The following is a 14,584-nucleotide window of genomic DNA, read 5'->3' as shown; positions in this document are numbered from 1 at the left end:
GTCCTGGTGTTCTGAATGTTTTAGCTCAGTGTGTTGGTTTGTCCTGGTGTTCTGAATGTTTTAGCTCGGTGTGTTGGTTTGTCCTGGTGTTCTGAATGTTTTAGCTCAGTGTGTTGGTTTGTCCTGGTGTTCTGAATGTTTTAGCTCGGTGTGTTGGTTTGTCCTGGTGTTCTGAATGTTTTAGCTCGGTGTGTTGGTTTGTCCTGGTGTTCTGAAAGCTGTAAGCATCCTTCACTTGCATCCTGGCTGAAAGAGAAGCAGGTGTGTCTGCAGCACAGAGATTAACCTTTCTTTGACTTTGGAGGCTATTGACTGTGAACAGCAGCTCCAGGCCTTGGGATTCAACAAATGGACCATTGTGTGAAACTGTTTTAGACGTTTTCTATAGTATGTTTGCAGACGAGGACTTTCTGCAGCGTTTGATGTGGCTGCCTCTCGCTCTTTGATGTATAGCCTACAAAACGCACACAATTTAGAATATTGGCAAAGGGAGATTAGGTGTTACGTTAAAGGGGCTTTGTGAGCTGCTGTGTGTCTGAGACTCCTGAGGGCTTTCTGCTTGTTCTGGTGGAGTTGTTACCACATGGCTTCCTGACACCTTGTTGTGAGCTTCCTTGTTAAGAAGCCAGCATGTGACTGAGTGTGCTCTAATCCTTTATATTTAGTGATGTGTGAACGCTCCTGCTCAGGATTCATTTGTTTGCAGAGGGTTCGGCAGGATGTGGACTCTGTTCACAGAGAGCTGAACAGTCCTGTGGTTACGACGCCGAGACATCACACCTTTGAAGGCTGTAAGCCCCATGAAGCAGTCAAGCATTTTACTGAGACAACACACTGAGTCCATACTGTCCCAGTCAGTATGAAGTTCGGTCTGCTGGTCAGTGTCTTCAGGGTTTAATCCAGCCACCAGCTCAAACCATGTCCTCGACGGTAATAATATAGTCGCTGTGTAAAATAAAATTCTTGTCCCGCTCTCGCCCACTAACAGATAGCAGTGAATGCCAAGTTGTTAATTGTCCAGCAATATGTTTATTGTGAGAAGATGTAAAAACGCTCCACCAAATAATGATTGTCACGTCAACATAAATTGCTTTTCACACAATTCCTGTTTTGTCATTCTTCAGGGTGGTCTGTTGTAGTTCACTCATTTTATTCACCAATGGTAATATTTCTGGTAATCATCTTTGTTTATGTTTAGGAAGGTGATGAGTCATTTGGCCAAATGGACATTGGGATCTTATTGGTGAATCCTGAGGGTGTCTCCCCCCGAATGCCAAATCTTCACCCGGAGAGCCTAGCAACCGTCATTGAGGGTGAAGTTGTTGTGGACAGACTGATGACCCTGCTGGAATCTGTGTGCCTCCTTTTTGAAAAATGTTTGTAAACCAATTGTTGTGAAGGGTTAAATGTCAAATTGTTTTGACATGGCACTTTACTCAGATTTAGTTTTATACTAATGTTTTAAATGTTTAACATTGTGGAAATGTACTTAAACAAAACACTGTTCTTCGTGGTTACAGGCAGAAGATGAAGCACAGCACTCAGCTGGGTTTCTCAGCAGGGTCCAGTCCCTCCACAGTCACAAAACAAGAGAGAAGCTCCTCTGAGAGCAAGATCCCCAGAGTCACCAGCTCCTCCCTCAACACCAGTCAAGACACTTTACCAGGAGCTCAGTAACAAAGTCCTTTATAACTCTACGGTACATTGTGTGGCAGATGATTTGACTAATGCCTGTGAAACCGTTGGACATCGTGGGACTTTCTGGTTCTGCTCAGTTGTGATTGCCAGGCGGCTCGTCAGCTGACGCAGATGAACGGCTGAACATCTCCGCCGGGCATCCTGCGGATGCGGCCACCTTCTCATCCGCCCGCAGACACAGCTCCTGCAGGAAGTGAGCCGTCTCCAGCATCAGGTCACTCTCGTCCTCTGAGTGGAGGCAGATACACAGAGTGAGTGAATGAATGAATGGATGGATGGATGGATAGAGGCTTTCTTATGTACAAGGAATACAGTTTGGTGTCTTGACACCTTCAGCTGGAGAGCTTTCATTATTCTTTTATAATTTTGGATTAAACTTCCTCTCCCACAATCCTCTGGGAATAAAACCTGAGGATCCAGTTCTAGTTGTTGACGTCTGTCTCTAATAAAAAACCTTCCTGAACGAAGTTCCTCTTCACACTCTTCACCCTGGTATTTCCAGCATTTTAGTTTGGCAGGACATCCTCGGTTTGTTGACATCTCGGCGTCACAGAAACTCCAGAATGTTCTTGAGGTTTGGTGTCACCGGATCCAGTTTGTCCACTGGATCTCTCCAGATCAGGATTCTCTTTGGAAAAACCTTCAGCCATCAGTTTTACTACATTCCAGACCTTTCTCGTGGCTTCAAGACTGTCTTGGACAAATTCTGCATGTTTTTCTCCCTGAATTGCTCAAATGTTGATATTCTGACTGGAGCTGCACCACGCCATTTTTGATATCCTACAATCCCTTGGGAAAGGTTTCCCAGAACCCAGATTCTGACCTCCTGGTACAGGGGAGATCAAACCAGTTCATCCAGGAGAAAGACCTGGTAAACTGCAGTTCACAGAACCTCCTTGTTCTTTTCCCTCAACAAGCAGGAAAAGCATCACAGTGACCAACTCGTCCGGTCTGAAAGGAACAACCAGGACACTGCAAAGACTCTCCTGAAACAACCAGCTTCTTCTTTTCTTGAATCACCAGCTTCAGTTTCTTCTCCTTCTAACCCTAACCCTTGGTTGCCTGGACAACAACCAAACTCCTTCAGAGATGTTAAAGTGTCCCTGAAATAATTCTATTAAAATACACCAGTATTTAGCATTATTTTCCCCCTTTCGAATGATATATGACACACCAATGACAATCACACCACTATCTTGCTCTTGAGCGCCGAACGTCTAAATATGCCTTTAAATCTCCCGCCCTGTGAATCTGACCTAGTTTTCCCAACTTGCCGTAGTTTTGCGCTGTGACGTATGAGGGGTTATTTACTTCCGCCCACAACAGCTGATCGTAGCGTCTTGTTTACATGTGCTCTGCATTATCGCGTTATTTAGCAGTTTTTTAGAGTCATGCCTAAGCGTTGTGTTGCGGCTGGGTGTTCCCAAATGCCCAGTCCGTCTGTAAGTGTCCATAAATTCCCAAAAGATCAAACTTTGAGGAGATTATGGACAAAACAAGTGCAGCGCACTCGCTCCAACTGGACACCAACAGAGGCCTCCTATCTCTGCAGTCAACATTTCACAGATGACTGTTACGAAACAGCACCCGCAATCCGAGAGTCACTTGGTTTTGCTGTGAAGAGGAAACGTATCCTGAAACCTGGTTCTGTCCCCACCATTTTTAAACGGCTTTTTAACGGATTTTTAAACCCAACCTTCAGTAAGTCTTTTTAAAACCTGCTAAAACTTAAGACAAATAGACCAATAAACTTTGCAAAACACCCACTCTGACACAAGGGTAAATACCCGGTCACACACAATATGTGCACACGGGTAAATACCCGGTCACGCACAATATGTGCACACGGGTAAATACCCGGTCACGCACAATATGTGCACACGGGTAAATACCCGGTCACGCACAATATGTGCACACGGGTAAATACCCGGTCACGCACAATATGTGCACACGGGTAAATACCCGGTCACGCACAATATGTGCACACGGGTAAATACCCGGTCACGCACAATATGTGCACACGGGTAAATACCCGGTCACGCACAATATGTGCACACGGGTAAATACCCGGTCACGCACAATATGTACTCACGGGTAAATACCCGGTCACACACAATATGTACTCACGGCTCAAACATGTATGGTTGAACGCCTTGATTTTCTTCTAATTCTTCCTCCGATGATTCCTCTCCTTCATCTTCGTCCAAAACCAACGATACGTCACTTAAATCTTCGCTAACATCGCTCCTAGGTGCTTCTGTATCGCCAAACCCCTCCATTCTTCAATCAGCTGATGTTGTTTTGGCTGGGACATATAACCCCTCGTACGTCATATCCGGTCTAGCTCAGGCGGCTCACATTTATGGCCCGCAAATATACCGTCGTCTGCTGCATCATGTAAAGTCAATTAAAAGGGTCGGAATTCGGACTTTTATCTGGGAATGTTATATACCTTTCGAAAGCATATTTATTCTTCTTTCTAAAGATGAAATCTGAAAAACATTTCAGGGACACTTTAAGGATTTTGTAACTACTGGGCATTAACATGATGATTAGTTAAACCTGATGCTCTTCCCAGAACTGTTCAACTCTATGAAGATGTGATGATTCTATTACAGTGATGGAGTTCTATTTATAATTATTTAGATTCTATTACACTGATTGAGTTCTACTGATAATAATATCAGGAGTAGTTATCAACCTGTAAACGTTAGCTCTGACACACAGACACACACACACACACACACACACACACACACACACACACACACACACACACACACACACACACACACACACACACACACACACACACACACACACACACACACACACACACACACACACACACACACACACACACACACACACACACACACACACACACACACACACAGGGTCTGCATGCTAATCTTTGCTTTACTAACAATCTAATAAGTTCACATCAAAGACAACATCACCCAGTAACTGAACACCATCTGATGACTCCAGACATTTTAGAGCAAATCACCTTCACATCAACTCGTTCTGGAAACGGGCCTTTAACAGAGACACACAGGAAACAGACCCTAAAGACTAGCTTCCATGTTCTATAGTTCTCCAACACATGGTGGAGACCGAGGACTGTATTCCTGCTCTCTATTGACATCCATTCTGAATGAAGCTGACTGAATCATACTTGCTGTTTTATTAATGTGCCCAAAGGTGAATGAAATGTTGACACTTCTGTGTGAAGAACTCCAAAATCTTTCAAGCTTTACTGTTAATTCTGGTTAATTCCAAATTAATTGTTCAGTATATCTTATGAGACTGATATAACTGACTTGGCTATAATTTCCTGTTAAACAAGTGGATCTCCCAAAGTGTCTGATACAGGTCAGATTACATTTTCAATGAAATAATTAATACATATCTTCAATACTTATTAATCATTATCGATAACCAAACTGCCAAACGCAACATAGATGGTACACTGTGGGTAGACTGCACTATATAAATGGAACCACGTGATCCTTATGAGGGAAGAATTCTCTCCAGCATCAACCTACAATAAGTTCCTGAGCTGGGTGAGCTTCAGACCGCAGGCTGGTGCCTCATCATGAATGCTGACCTGTCCACCACCCTGTCACAGGCTCGGTGCTCTTCCGACAAAAACGGACCCGTGCAGAACAGAAACAACTTATAAGAAATGTCTTGGACCATTTTGGTCCTCACTGAAGTTCATCAAACCCTGAAAGTCCATATCACTGCTTTCAGCTCGTCAAATGAACGATGTCACCTTTGAGATCCTTGAGCCTCGGGGCGTCCTCCAGGTGGCCATCCTGCTCCTGAAGTACCCTGCAGATTTTTTTGTGGGTGAACCAGTGAAGCTTTTGGCACATCAGGCTGCAGTACGTCACCTGAGGAAGAAAAGAAGAAGAAGAGCTAGAACTTGTTGGAAGATGGGGAGAGAAACGATACAGCTTTTAAAAGAGTCAGACTTACGGCTTTACAAAGAGAGCACTTCTTGTCCGCGCCCTTCTCCCCACAGGTAGCACAATAATCAGCATCTACAAAGGTCATCTGCCCCGTCAGAGCCTGGGTCAACACGGAGAAGGCTGTGGGGTCACTACCCTGGAAACAAGACATGATGACCTGTTAGAGTGCCTCTGCCACAGTAATCAGGACTCTGCTAACACATCCTCTTGGACCCTTTAAGAACAAATCATCTGTAGTTGTTATAGTCTCTTTCCCATTATTACTAATTCAGAGAAGACAAAGAACTTCTCCAAACATGAGCAGGACTTGGCACAGGTCCAAAGAGCATCTCCACTTCAGTTCATAACGATCTTCTTCACTTACAATCTCTACCAGTGCAAAACGCCTTACCAGCTGCTGAAGGAGTGTGGCCTCGCAGTATGGAAACTTCCTGATGCAGTCTCGGATGAACTTCTCCTGGTACTGAGGGAAGCCGTCGCTCTCTCTCCCCCTCAGCAGGCTGAGTGGCACAAATGACCAAGAAAACAGAGCATCTCTCTGACGCCAAAACTGAAGCAAACACTGAACCTCCAACAGGCTGAGACAGTACAGTAAACAGGAAGTTCACACTGAGCTGGGAGGATCGATGATGGAGGGATTGTTACAATATTGATAAATAAAGTTTCCATATTCATGCTTGAATTCAGTCTTATTTCTTCTGTTGTTGTCTGGCAGCGCCACTAAGGCGCTGTTTACTGTTCTTGACTAATCGTGTGTTCTGAGCCTTGGTAGGAGCACTCTGACCGAGACTGATAAAACAGGAACACTGCGTCTTCCCCGAAGCTGCCACCTCGGTGGTGATCCACGCGTGTGGGATGTCCTGAGATTGTGCTTATTGTTGATAACTGTTAAGCGCAGCAACTTGTCTATTTCTATGATGCATATCCTGTAAACCCTCCCATTTGTTAATCGAAATAAAAGCACAGGAGAACGACAGAAAGCTCAGAGCGGGTTGGAAGTGTGACTTGAGCATTTCCTGTCCGTTCTCCTCATAAGTAACAGAAACTTACCCTTGTTGTTTTGTTATTTCTTGCAGATTTAATAAATGTCTATAGCCTAAACCTGATATTTAACCTGGTCCTTCGAGCCGGATGCCAACAACGCCTGGTGGTTCCAGCAGACGCGTTAGTCGCCAGCAAGCCCACGGCCGGGACGCAGGCTCACTAGGTGAGACCAGGCACCTTTTTTCGGAAAACTGACGCTATTTCGTGTGCTGGGACCCACAGGTTGACGGCATCCAACGGCGAGAGGAAAAAGACTCCGAAGGGTGAGCATTGTTTTGGGTTAAAAAGAAAACTGTGCGACTGAGGGTTGCAGGACAGTAAAACCTTGTGAATTCTAGACTCTGACAGGTAAATAAAAAGACGCTGAGGCAGTGAACGCCTGAGAATAGTTCATGTTAAACGGACGGCGAAGTCCACAGTTACAGCGTCCCCAAAAATTCCGTGAGAAAGAAACTAAAAGTGTGCATGTTGAATGAGTGGGTGGACTGTGAACCACTAGGTTACAGCCACCATTTAAAACAACAGGAAAGTAAGTAGTGGGCTGACGTAGATGCACAGGCAAGAATTCTCCACCTGAAAGGGTTAAAGTGAGAATTACCACGATCAGTAAAAATTAACCACTACCCTGTTGAAAGATTGACAAACGGCACCATAGACTACCCCACGTAGTACGGTCCGTCCAAATTTAAAACAAATGGGACAAGGGAACACCAAAAAATCTAAACCGCGCGATAAATTAACTTGTAAAGATTCTAAATATGTAGAACGCTGCAGCGAAGAAAATGTAAAACATTTGGATAACTGGATTACAAAATATGGCTTCGACGGGAGTCTCAATACACAAAAATAAATAAATAAATAACAGCTTTACAAGATGCGATTAAAGAAAAACTAAAAAGGATCCTAAAAAGATGCAAAAAGAAGGTTATGACAGCACACAAAAATGGTAAGCGCTATATAAATAAAAACAAAAAGTACTCGAGTGACTGTGACTGACCAAAGGACTGTGTGTAGGAAGAGAAATTATTTTGGAAACCCAGACGATCAGTAAAACCTCACGGTGTCAACTGAGCTCTATCTGGGGAGTAAAAATAACCTCTTATTGCTGACTCATCAGGTGAAATTGTGGGAGAATCTAAAACGGCTCTTACTCCTGTGATAGAACACCTAGTGGAAGACCGGAGCGAACAACAGGTTTGCCCTAGAAGCTCGTCTTTCAAGGAGGAAGTAGCGGGTCCATGAGATCGCACTGGCAACATAAATTAAATATGGGAAGCTGTTGTACAAAAACTAATTAGTGATGAAGTTGGTGACACAAAATGTATGAGTTAAACTCACCCTCGCTTGACTCAATATCTAAAACAGTAAAACAAAAGAAATACGGATTTAAATGAAAACTGCAATCAGAAGAGTGTGTAAAATTAGTTATACAACTTAGAGTACAAGAGAGACAGTCAGGAGTAGAAAACGGAAAAGAGAATAGGAATTCAGCAGCTGCACGCCCGGACATGAAAGAGGAAAGCAGAGACAGTTCAGTGTGTGTGCAGGAGACACGTCTCCACACTGAACGGCCTCAGACGAGACAACACAAAAACAAAACAGCAGGCTTTTAAAGCTGCTCCAAAACTAAGTAATGTGTCAACGATCGATTCAAAAAGACTGGAAGATGAATACTAACATTGGTTCGGGACTACTTTAGTGTGTTTAGTGAGGAAATAAACTTATCAAGTTATTTGGAATTGGATGGATGGTTTGTTGGATGGATGGTTGGATGATGGGTGGTTGGTTGGATGGATGGTTGATAGATGGTTGGCTGATGAGTGGATGGATGGTTGGAGGGATGATGGATGGATGGTTGAATGAGGGATGGATGGTTGGTTGGTTGGATGGATGGTTGAGTGATGGATGTTGGATGGATGATGGATTGTTGGTTGGATGATTAGATGGGGTTCAGGTAACAGCAGGTGGTCCATCCATCCTCACGTCTTGACGAGTGCATCCAGAGTTTGGTCGTGTTTCTGCAGGAAAGCCACGCACTTCTGCAGCACACAGCTGATGTAATGCATCTTCATGGCCAGAACCTCGTTCATGTCCTGCTGCTTGATGCACTGCTCACACAGCAGGTCCAGCACCTGGGAGCACTTCTCCAGCGCCACCGCGTCCACCAGCACAGGATTCTCCTTCACCAGCATGACTATCTGACAGACACACAGTGGGGCTTCAGCTCAGTGTCTCCTGCTTCTGCACCAATAAACTTTCAATAACTGATCAGAGAGATCAATGGATCATTGAATGTCTGCTGTTCCTGCTCAATGGACCCGTGGTGTTATATGACAGCAGCTCCTGGAATCATCAGCACTGCTTGTTAGCCTGAGAGTTGAACTATGACCTCCAGCTGCTGAGGACAAAGCAGATATCTCACACACCATCAGTCGTTAAATATAAAGCCTCTCCATGTCATTCAACTCACATTCAGCTTTAGCTTTTCCATCCTTAAATCAACCAGAGGAGTTGAATCAGTTTCCTGATCTTTCAGATTGAGGAATCTGTCAAAAGCCCTCAGGCAGGCTGTCGGCTGTAGGAATCAAACCCGTGACCTCCCGACACCACGTGCACCTCCAGCCACTAGCCACCTGTAGGGCCTCCATCCACCCACTGGGAGCAGTCTGAGTTTCAGTGCCTAGTTCCAGGACAATTCAACACATGGACAGGGGAGATCGGGAATCGAACCTGCAGCATTCCGATTGAGAGACGGTTCGATTCCCGATTTGTTCCCTGGTGACTGAAAGCTTGTCAAACACTGTGGACCTGACCAGAGTCCTGGCTTCATTCTGTCAACACACACACACACACACACACTCGTTGCCCACTGGGGACCACCTTGACTGGGTGGAGGGGGTGGAGGGTCTCACCTTGACGGGGTGGAGGTTGCTGGTCATGATCAGGTTGTGCAGTGGTTGTGCCAGTATGGGGGGCAGCCGGGGCTCGCTCTCCAGGCCGTGTGGTCGGGTGTAGTACTCCAGCCTCGCCCGAGAGAAAAAGTTGTTGATGAGCGTGACACACTGGTGCTGACCTGAAGGAGCAGGGAGGATGATGATTGGCTGCAACCTGCAGGTCGGAGGAAGGAGCAGACGCTTCCTGTCTCACCTACAAACGCCGCCATCTGAGCCGCGGTGCGGCCCACCGAGTTCACCGGGTCGGTCTCTGCTCCGGCATCCAGCATCATGGACGTGATGTCCGTCTTACCTGGACACGCTCCACAGTCAGTGTCTGGGTGGGTCTCTGGTCAGGTGTTCTGGACGAGCCGGTCCAAGTTACCTGAGAGGCCGGCGAACATCAGCGCCGTGTAGCCGAACTCGTGCTGCTTGCTATTGACGTCGGCGCCACGCTTCAGTAGCAGGTCACACAATGCTGCTTCCCCTTTATAGGCCGCATGCATCAGGGGAGTCATCCCACACTGGACACACACACACACACACACACACACACACACACACACACACACACACACACACACACACACACACACACACACTGTTATGACTCCCTACTTGAACGTTTTACTCTGTGTTCGTGTGTGTGTGTGTGTGTGTGTGTGTGTGTGTGTGTGTGTGTGTGTGTGTGTGTGTGTGTGTGTGTGTGTGTGTGTGTGTGTGTGTGTGTGTGTGTGTGTGTGTGTGTGTGTGTGTGTGTGTGTGTGTGTGTGTGTGTGTGTGTGTGTGTGGTGCTCTGAACCACCTGATGGTGACAGAGAGTCTCCAGCAGATGGGTTCATCAAAGCGTCTGCCTCTCAGAGTCGTCTCCATATGACTCCTCTACTGAGCACAACATGCTACATTGACATGACTAATGTGGGGGGGGGGGGGGGGGGGGGGACAGAAGAGGAGGGAGGATGGGGGGGGGTGCTGGGGGGGGGGGGGGCTCAAATGTTGCTGGAGCTCCCGCACAAGAGTGGAGTTTGGAGGAAAGCACTGAAACATGAAGTGTGTTCTTCACTACCTGGTCCAGACAGTTGATTCGCACTTCATCAGTCGCCAGCAGCTCAGCCACTTCCTGCACAACACCTGCCAGAAAGAATCACGACACACTGACTTCATGCTGAATCACCCATCAGCATCCATTCATCTCAGATGCAAGGGGTGATGGAGACAAAACAAATGGTTTGTGTGTGAATCAAAGTTCCATTAACATTTTATTCTATGGGTTTCCAATAGCTGAGCAGCTGAATGACTCATCAATATCTGTCAGGTAATCTAATTGCTTATCAAAGAAACACAGTCAAATTATTTCATTAATCACAAATACAACTGGTGATGAAAATATCCAGTCACCTCAGGATAACAATGAGCATTAATGTCAGTCTCCTACATAGAAAATGGAGCGTTGTCAGAATTACTTAAACCTTTTTCTGATTGGTTCAGATCTGAGTCTGAAGGATTTGGCAGCAGACGAATGAGGTCAGCAGTCTGAAAAGTTCACAAGATGGAGTAAAGACCATGAAATCACTTTTCAGCAACTTGATCTCTGTTAATGTGCTTCCAAACAAAGCCCAGGAAGGAAACAGGGCCGAGGTATGGTCATGCGGTGAGGCTGCTCTACCGCCTCTGGTACTGGAAGCCTCCGATGCGCACTAAATCCAGCTGCAACACCACATCTGTCTTTGCAGAAAGAATTCCAACGAAACAGAAAGGCCCTGAACACATCACAAACTGGAAGCTTCCAAATCCTCAAATTCTGCTGCTCATTTATCTGCTTGGTTTTAGTCCAGTGGTGAGTCTGTCAACAAGTAAATATGTCTTTACCAACAGTGAACAAGATTGCATTCATTCATTCTCGATGCTATAATAACACTTGTATTGACGAACCTGATAGAGAATACAGTCAAATGCCCAAAACTGGTCCATTCTTTGTGTTGCATCTGTAAACCAATCTGTAAAATTGAGATTCAACTTCCTGCAGTGGGTTAGGGTTAGGGTTAGCCTAACCCTAACTCTCCTGCAGTGGGTTAACCCTAACCTTTTTTTTTAACAAACTGAACCTTTGATTAAATATTCACTTCAGTCCAGACTGATGCGCGCGCACACACACACACACACACACACACACACACACACACACACACACACACACACACACACACACACACACACACACACACACACACACACACACACACACACACACACACACACACACACACACACAGCTCGGCATCCACAAAAACCCACTGAAAGCTGAGCTTTACAAACTTTGATCTGACAGGAAGTTCCAGGAATCCACTGATGGTTCATTGAAAACAAACAGGTTTCCTGAAAAACACACACTTTGAGGGGAAAATAACCCAAAGTAACAAATTACCAAAGTGATCCAGTGATCAAAAGAGGCCCTGAAGGAGGGCCTGGAGGAGGGCCTGGAGGAGGAGTGCTCAGACTCACCCGCCTGGATGAACTGCAGCAGTTTGGTCTCGGAGGCGTTCAGGTCTCCTCTCTGTGGTTCAGCCATCCTGATCCACCTGCTGAGCATCTGTCAATTTCTACTGAAGCTCCGGGCTCAAGTGACCTGAAGGATCCACTAGGACAGGGGAGGGGTGGATGTCCGTCAGGAACAGACCAGCGTCAGAGGGGGAGGGGCCTGTGCGTCACTTCTTGAGGATGTGGTTTTAGGTTCAGCTCCTCCAGGTGGCGCTGCCCGTCATCACAGCTGGACTTCCCACTGAGATTGGCTCCACTGGGACTCCGCCCGCCTCCTTCTGGACAAGCAGTGAAGTTCTACAGACATGTGGATTTCTGCTTTCCTCTGGTTCCACCGTGAGCCTCACCATGTTCTCGTCTGGTGGCTCCTTTCAAGCTGCACCTGGTTCCCTGCTTTGTACTTCGTCCATCCCTGACCTTTGACCCCGAGTGCTCCGGTACAAAATTGTTTGAGCAAAGTGCTTCGGTTTACACTTTTCGAACTATAAATTCCTGTAATTCCAGAACTTGGTGCAGGCCTGCTCATGATTAGATGTGCAGTGTCTCCTTTGATTGTTTTGACATTTGCTCCATGTCATGCTTAAGCAACATTTAAACAATGGTGTCTGGAGTGTGAGCCGTCGCAGCTCTTCAGCCTCAGTGTTCAGCAGACGACCTGCTGCTTCACAGTGTGTCGGCAGCTTCACCTTTGAACTGCTCGTGCAGGAGGCCCGTTACCACATGACTGTTTCCAGGTCAGCACTAATCCTCCTCAAGCTTCTTTTCTCCTCCTCAGCGTCTTACTGCTTCTTCCTCACTGCGCCCACTGACAAGCAAGCACATTCTGGAGCTTCCTCCACCCACACACTACTGAGGAGCCTCCATCACACCACTGGTCAGGAGGAGGAGGAGGAGGAGGAAGAACAGGAGGAGAAGGAGGAAGTGGAGGAGCAGCAGGAGGAGTAGGAGCAGGAAGAGGAAGAGGAGGAAAAGGAGCAGTGGGTGGAGGAAGAGGAGGAGCAGGAGGAGGAACAGGAACAGGAGGAGGTACAGGAGCAGCAGGAAGAACGAGAGGAGGAGCAGGAGCAGCAGGTGGAGGAAGAGGGGCGGGAGGAAGAGGAGCAGGAGGAAGAGGAGCCGGAGAAGGAGCAAGAGGTGGAGGAGGAGGAAGACGAGGAGGAGCAGCAGGTGGAGGAAGAGGAAACCAGCACCACTGAGCTGTGACCAGCAACACGTCTGCCGGTAGAATAACAAAGTGGGATTCAGTGGAAGACGATGGAGGAGCTCACAACAAACATTGTGGCAGAAACCCGGGAAGCTTCCCAACAACAGGTACGAACACACAGAGTGAGGTTCCACTGCACTGGGAACATGAGTGGAACCTCACTGCAGGTTAGAGTGGTGTGCTGCAGTGGAACCTCACTGCAGGTTAGAGTGGTGTGCTGCAGTGGAACCTCACTGCAGGTTAGAGTGAGGCGCTGCAGTGGAACCTCACTGCAGGTTAGAGTGAGGCGCTGCAGTGGAACCTCACTGCAGGTTAGAGTGAGGCGCTGCAGTGGAACCTCACTGCAGGTTAGAGTGGTGTGCTGCAGTGGAACCTCACTGCAGGTTAGAGTGAGGCGCTGCAGTGGAACCTCACTGCAGGTTAGAGTGAGGCACTGCAGTGGAACCTCACTGCAGGTTAGAGTGAGGCACTGCAGTGGAACCTCACTGCAGGTTAGAGTGGTGTGCTGCAGTGGAACCTCACTGCGGGTTAGAGTGAGGTGCTGCAGTGGAACCGCACTGCGGGTTAGAGTGAGGTATTGCAGTGGTTTGTTGTGTTCTGGAGCAACAAGCAGGTTTTCAATTTAGAGCACTGAGTTTGCATTAAGTAACAGACGCTGTTGAAAAGTGTGATCATGTTCCAGAGGTTCATGATAACGGTGCTGCAGTTTATAAGTTCTCCCTGTGTGTGGGGGTTCCTCTCTAGGTTCTTCTCCAGGTTCCTCTCCAGGTTCTTCTCCAGGTTCCTCTTCAGGTTCCACTTCAGGTTCTTCCAACCAGCCAAAAGCATGCATGTGATGGCGTTAAAACTGTCCTTGGGTGTGAATATGTTTTTGTCCTGTGATAGACTGGAGACCTGTCCAGGTGTACCTGTCCTCACCTGTCCTCATCAGTCCTCACCTGTCCAGGTGAATTTGTGTTCAGTCAGCTGGGATTGGCTCCTGTGCTATGCGGCCCTGAAAAGGATAAAGTAGTACAGAGGGTGGATGGTTGGATGGATGGATGGATGATAATAATTTTGATGATTGGAATTATTGTTTTAGACATGGAGATAGTCAGATTAATTCTCATTCCTGAGTTTCCTGGCTGCAATGGAACGAATCGTGAAAAACAACATGGAGCATGAAACCTTCTGAAACTGAGTCCAGCCAC

General features: G+C 46.8%; 1 protein-coding gene across 1 annotated transcript; it reads right to left on the bottom strand.

The window, feature by feature from the left end:
• Positions 1-1,771: 1,771 nt before the first annotated feature.
• LOC308148012 (ankyrin repeat and MYND domain-containing protein 2-like) lies at positions 1,772-12,221 on the bottom strand (the record flags this gene model as incomplete). The annotated part of the gene is made up of 10 exons (XM_080521420.1): positions 1,772-1,926; positions 5,477-5,597; positions 5,683-5,811; positions 6,040-6,175; positions 8,703-8,917; positions 9,632-9,792; positions 9,867-9,965; positions 10,038-10,176; positions 10,719-10,783; positions 12,155-12,221. The coding sequence occupies 10 exons, from the start codon at positions 12,219-12,221 to the stop codon at positions 1,772-1,774; spliced, it is 1,287 nt and encodes a 428-aa protein (XP_080377546.1).
• Positions 12,222-14,584: the final 2,363 nt, after the last annotated feature.

This window comes from Blennius ocellaris (genome assembly GCF_963422515.1).
Source record: "Blennius ocellaris genome assembly, contig: SCAFFOLD_117, whole genome shotgun sequence".
In the NCBI taxonomy this organism is placed as follows: domain Eukaryota; kingdom Metazoa; phylum Chordata; class Actinopteri; order Blenniiformes; family Blenniidae; genus Blennius; species Blennius ocellaris.
This window is presented reverse-complemented; position numbering and strand designations above follow the sequence as displayed.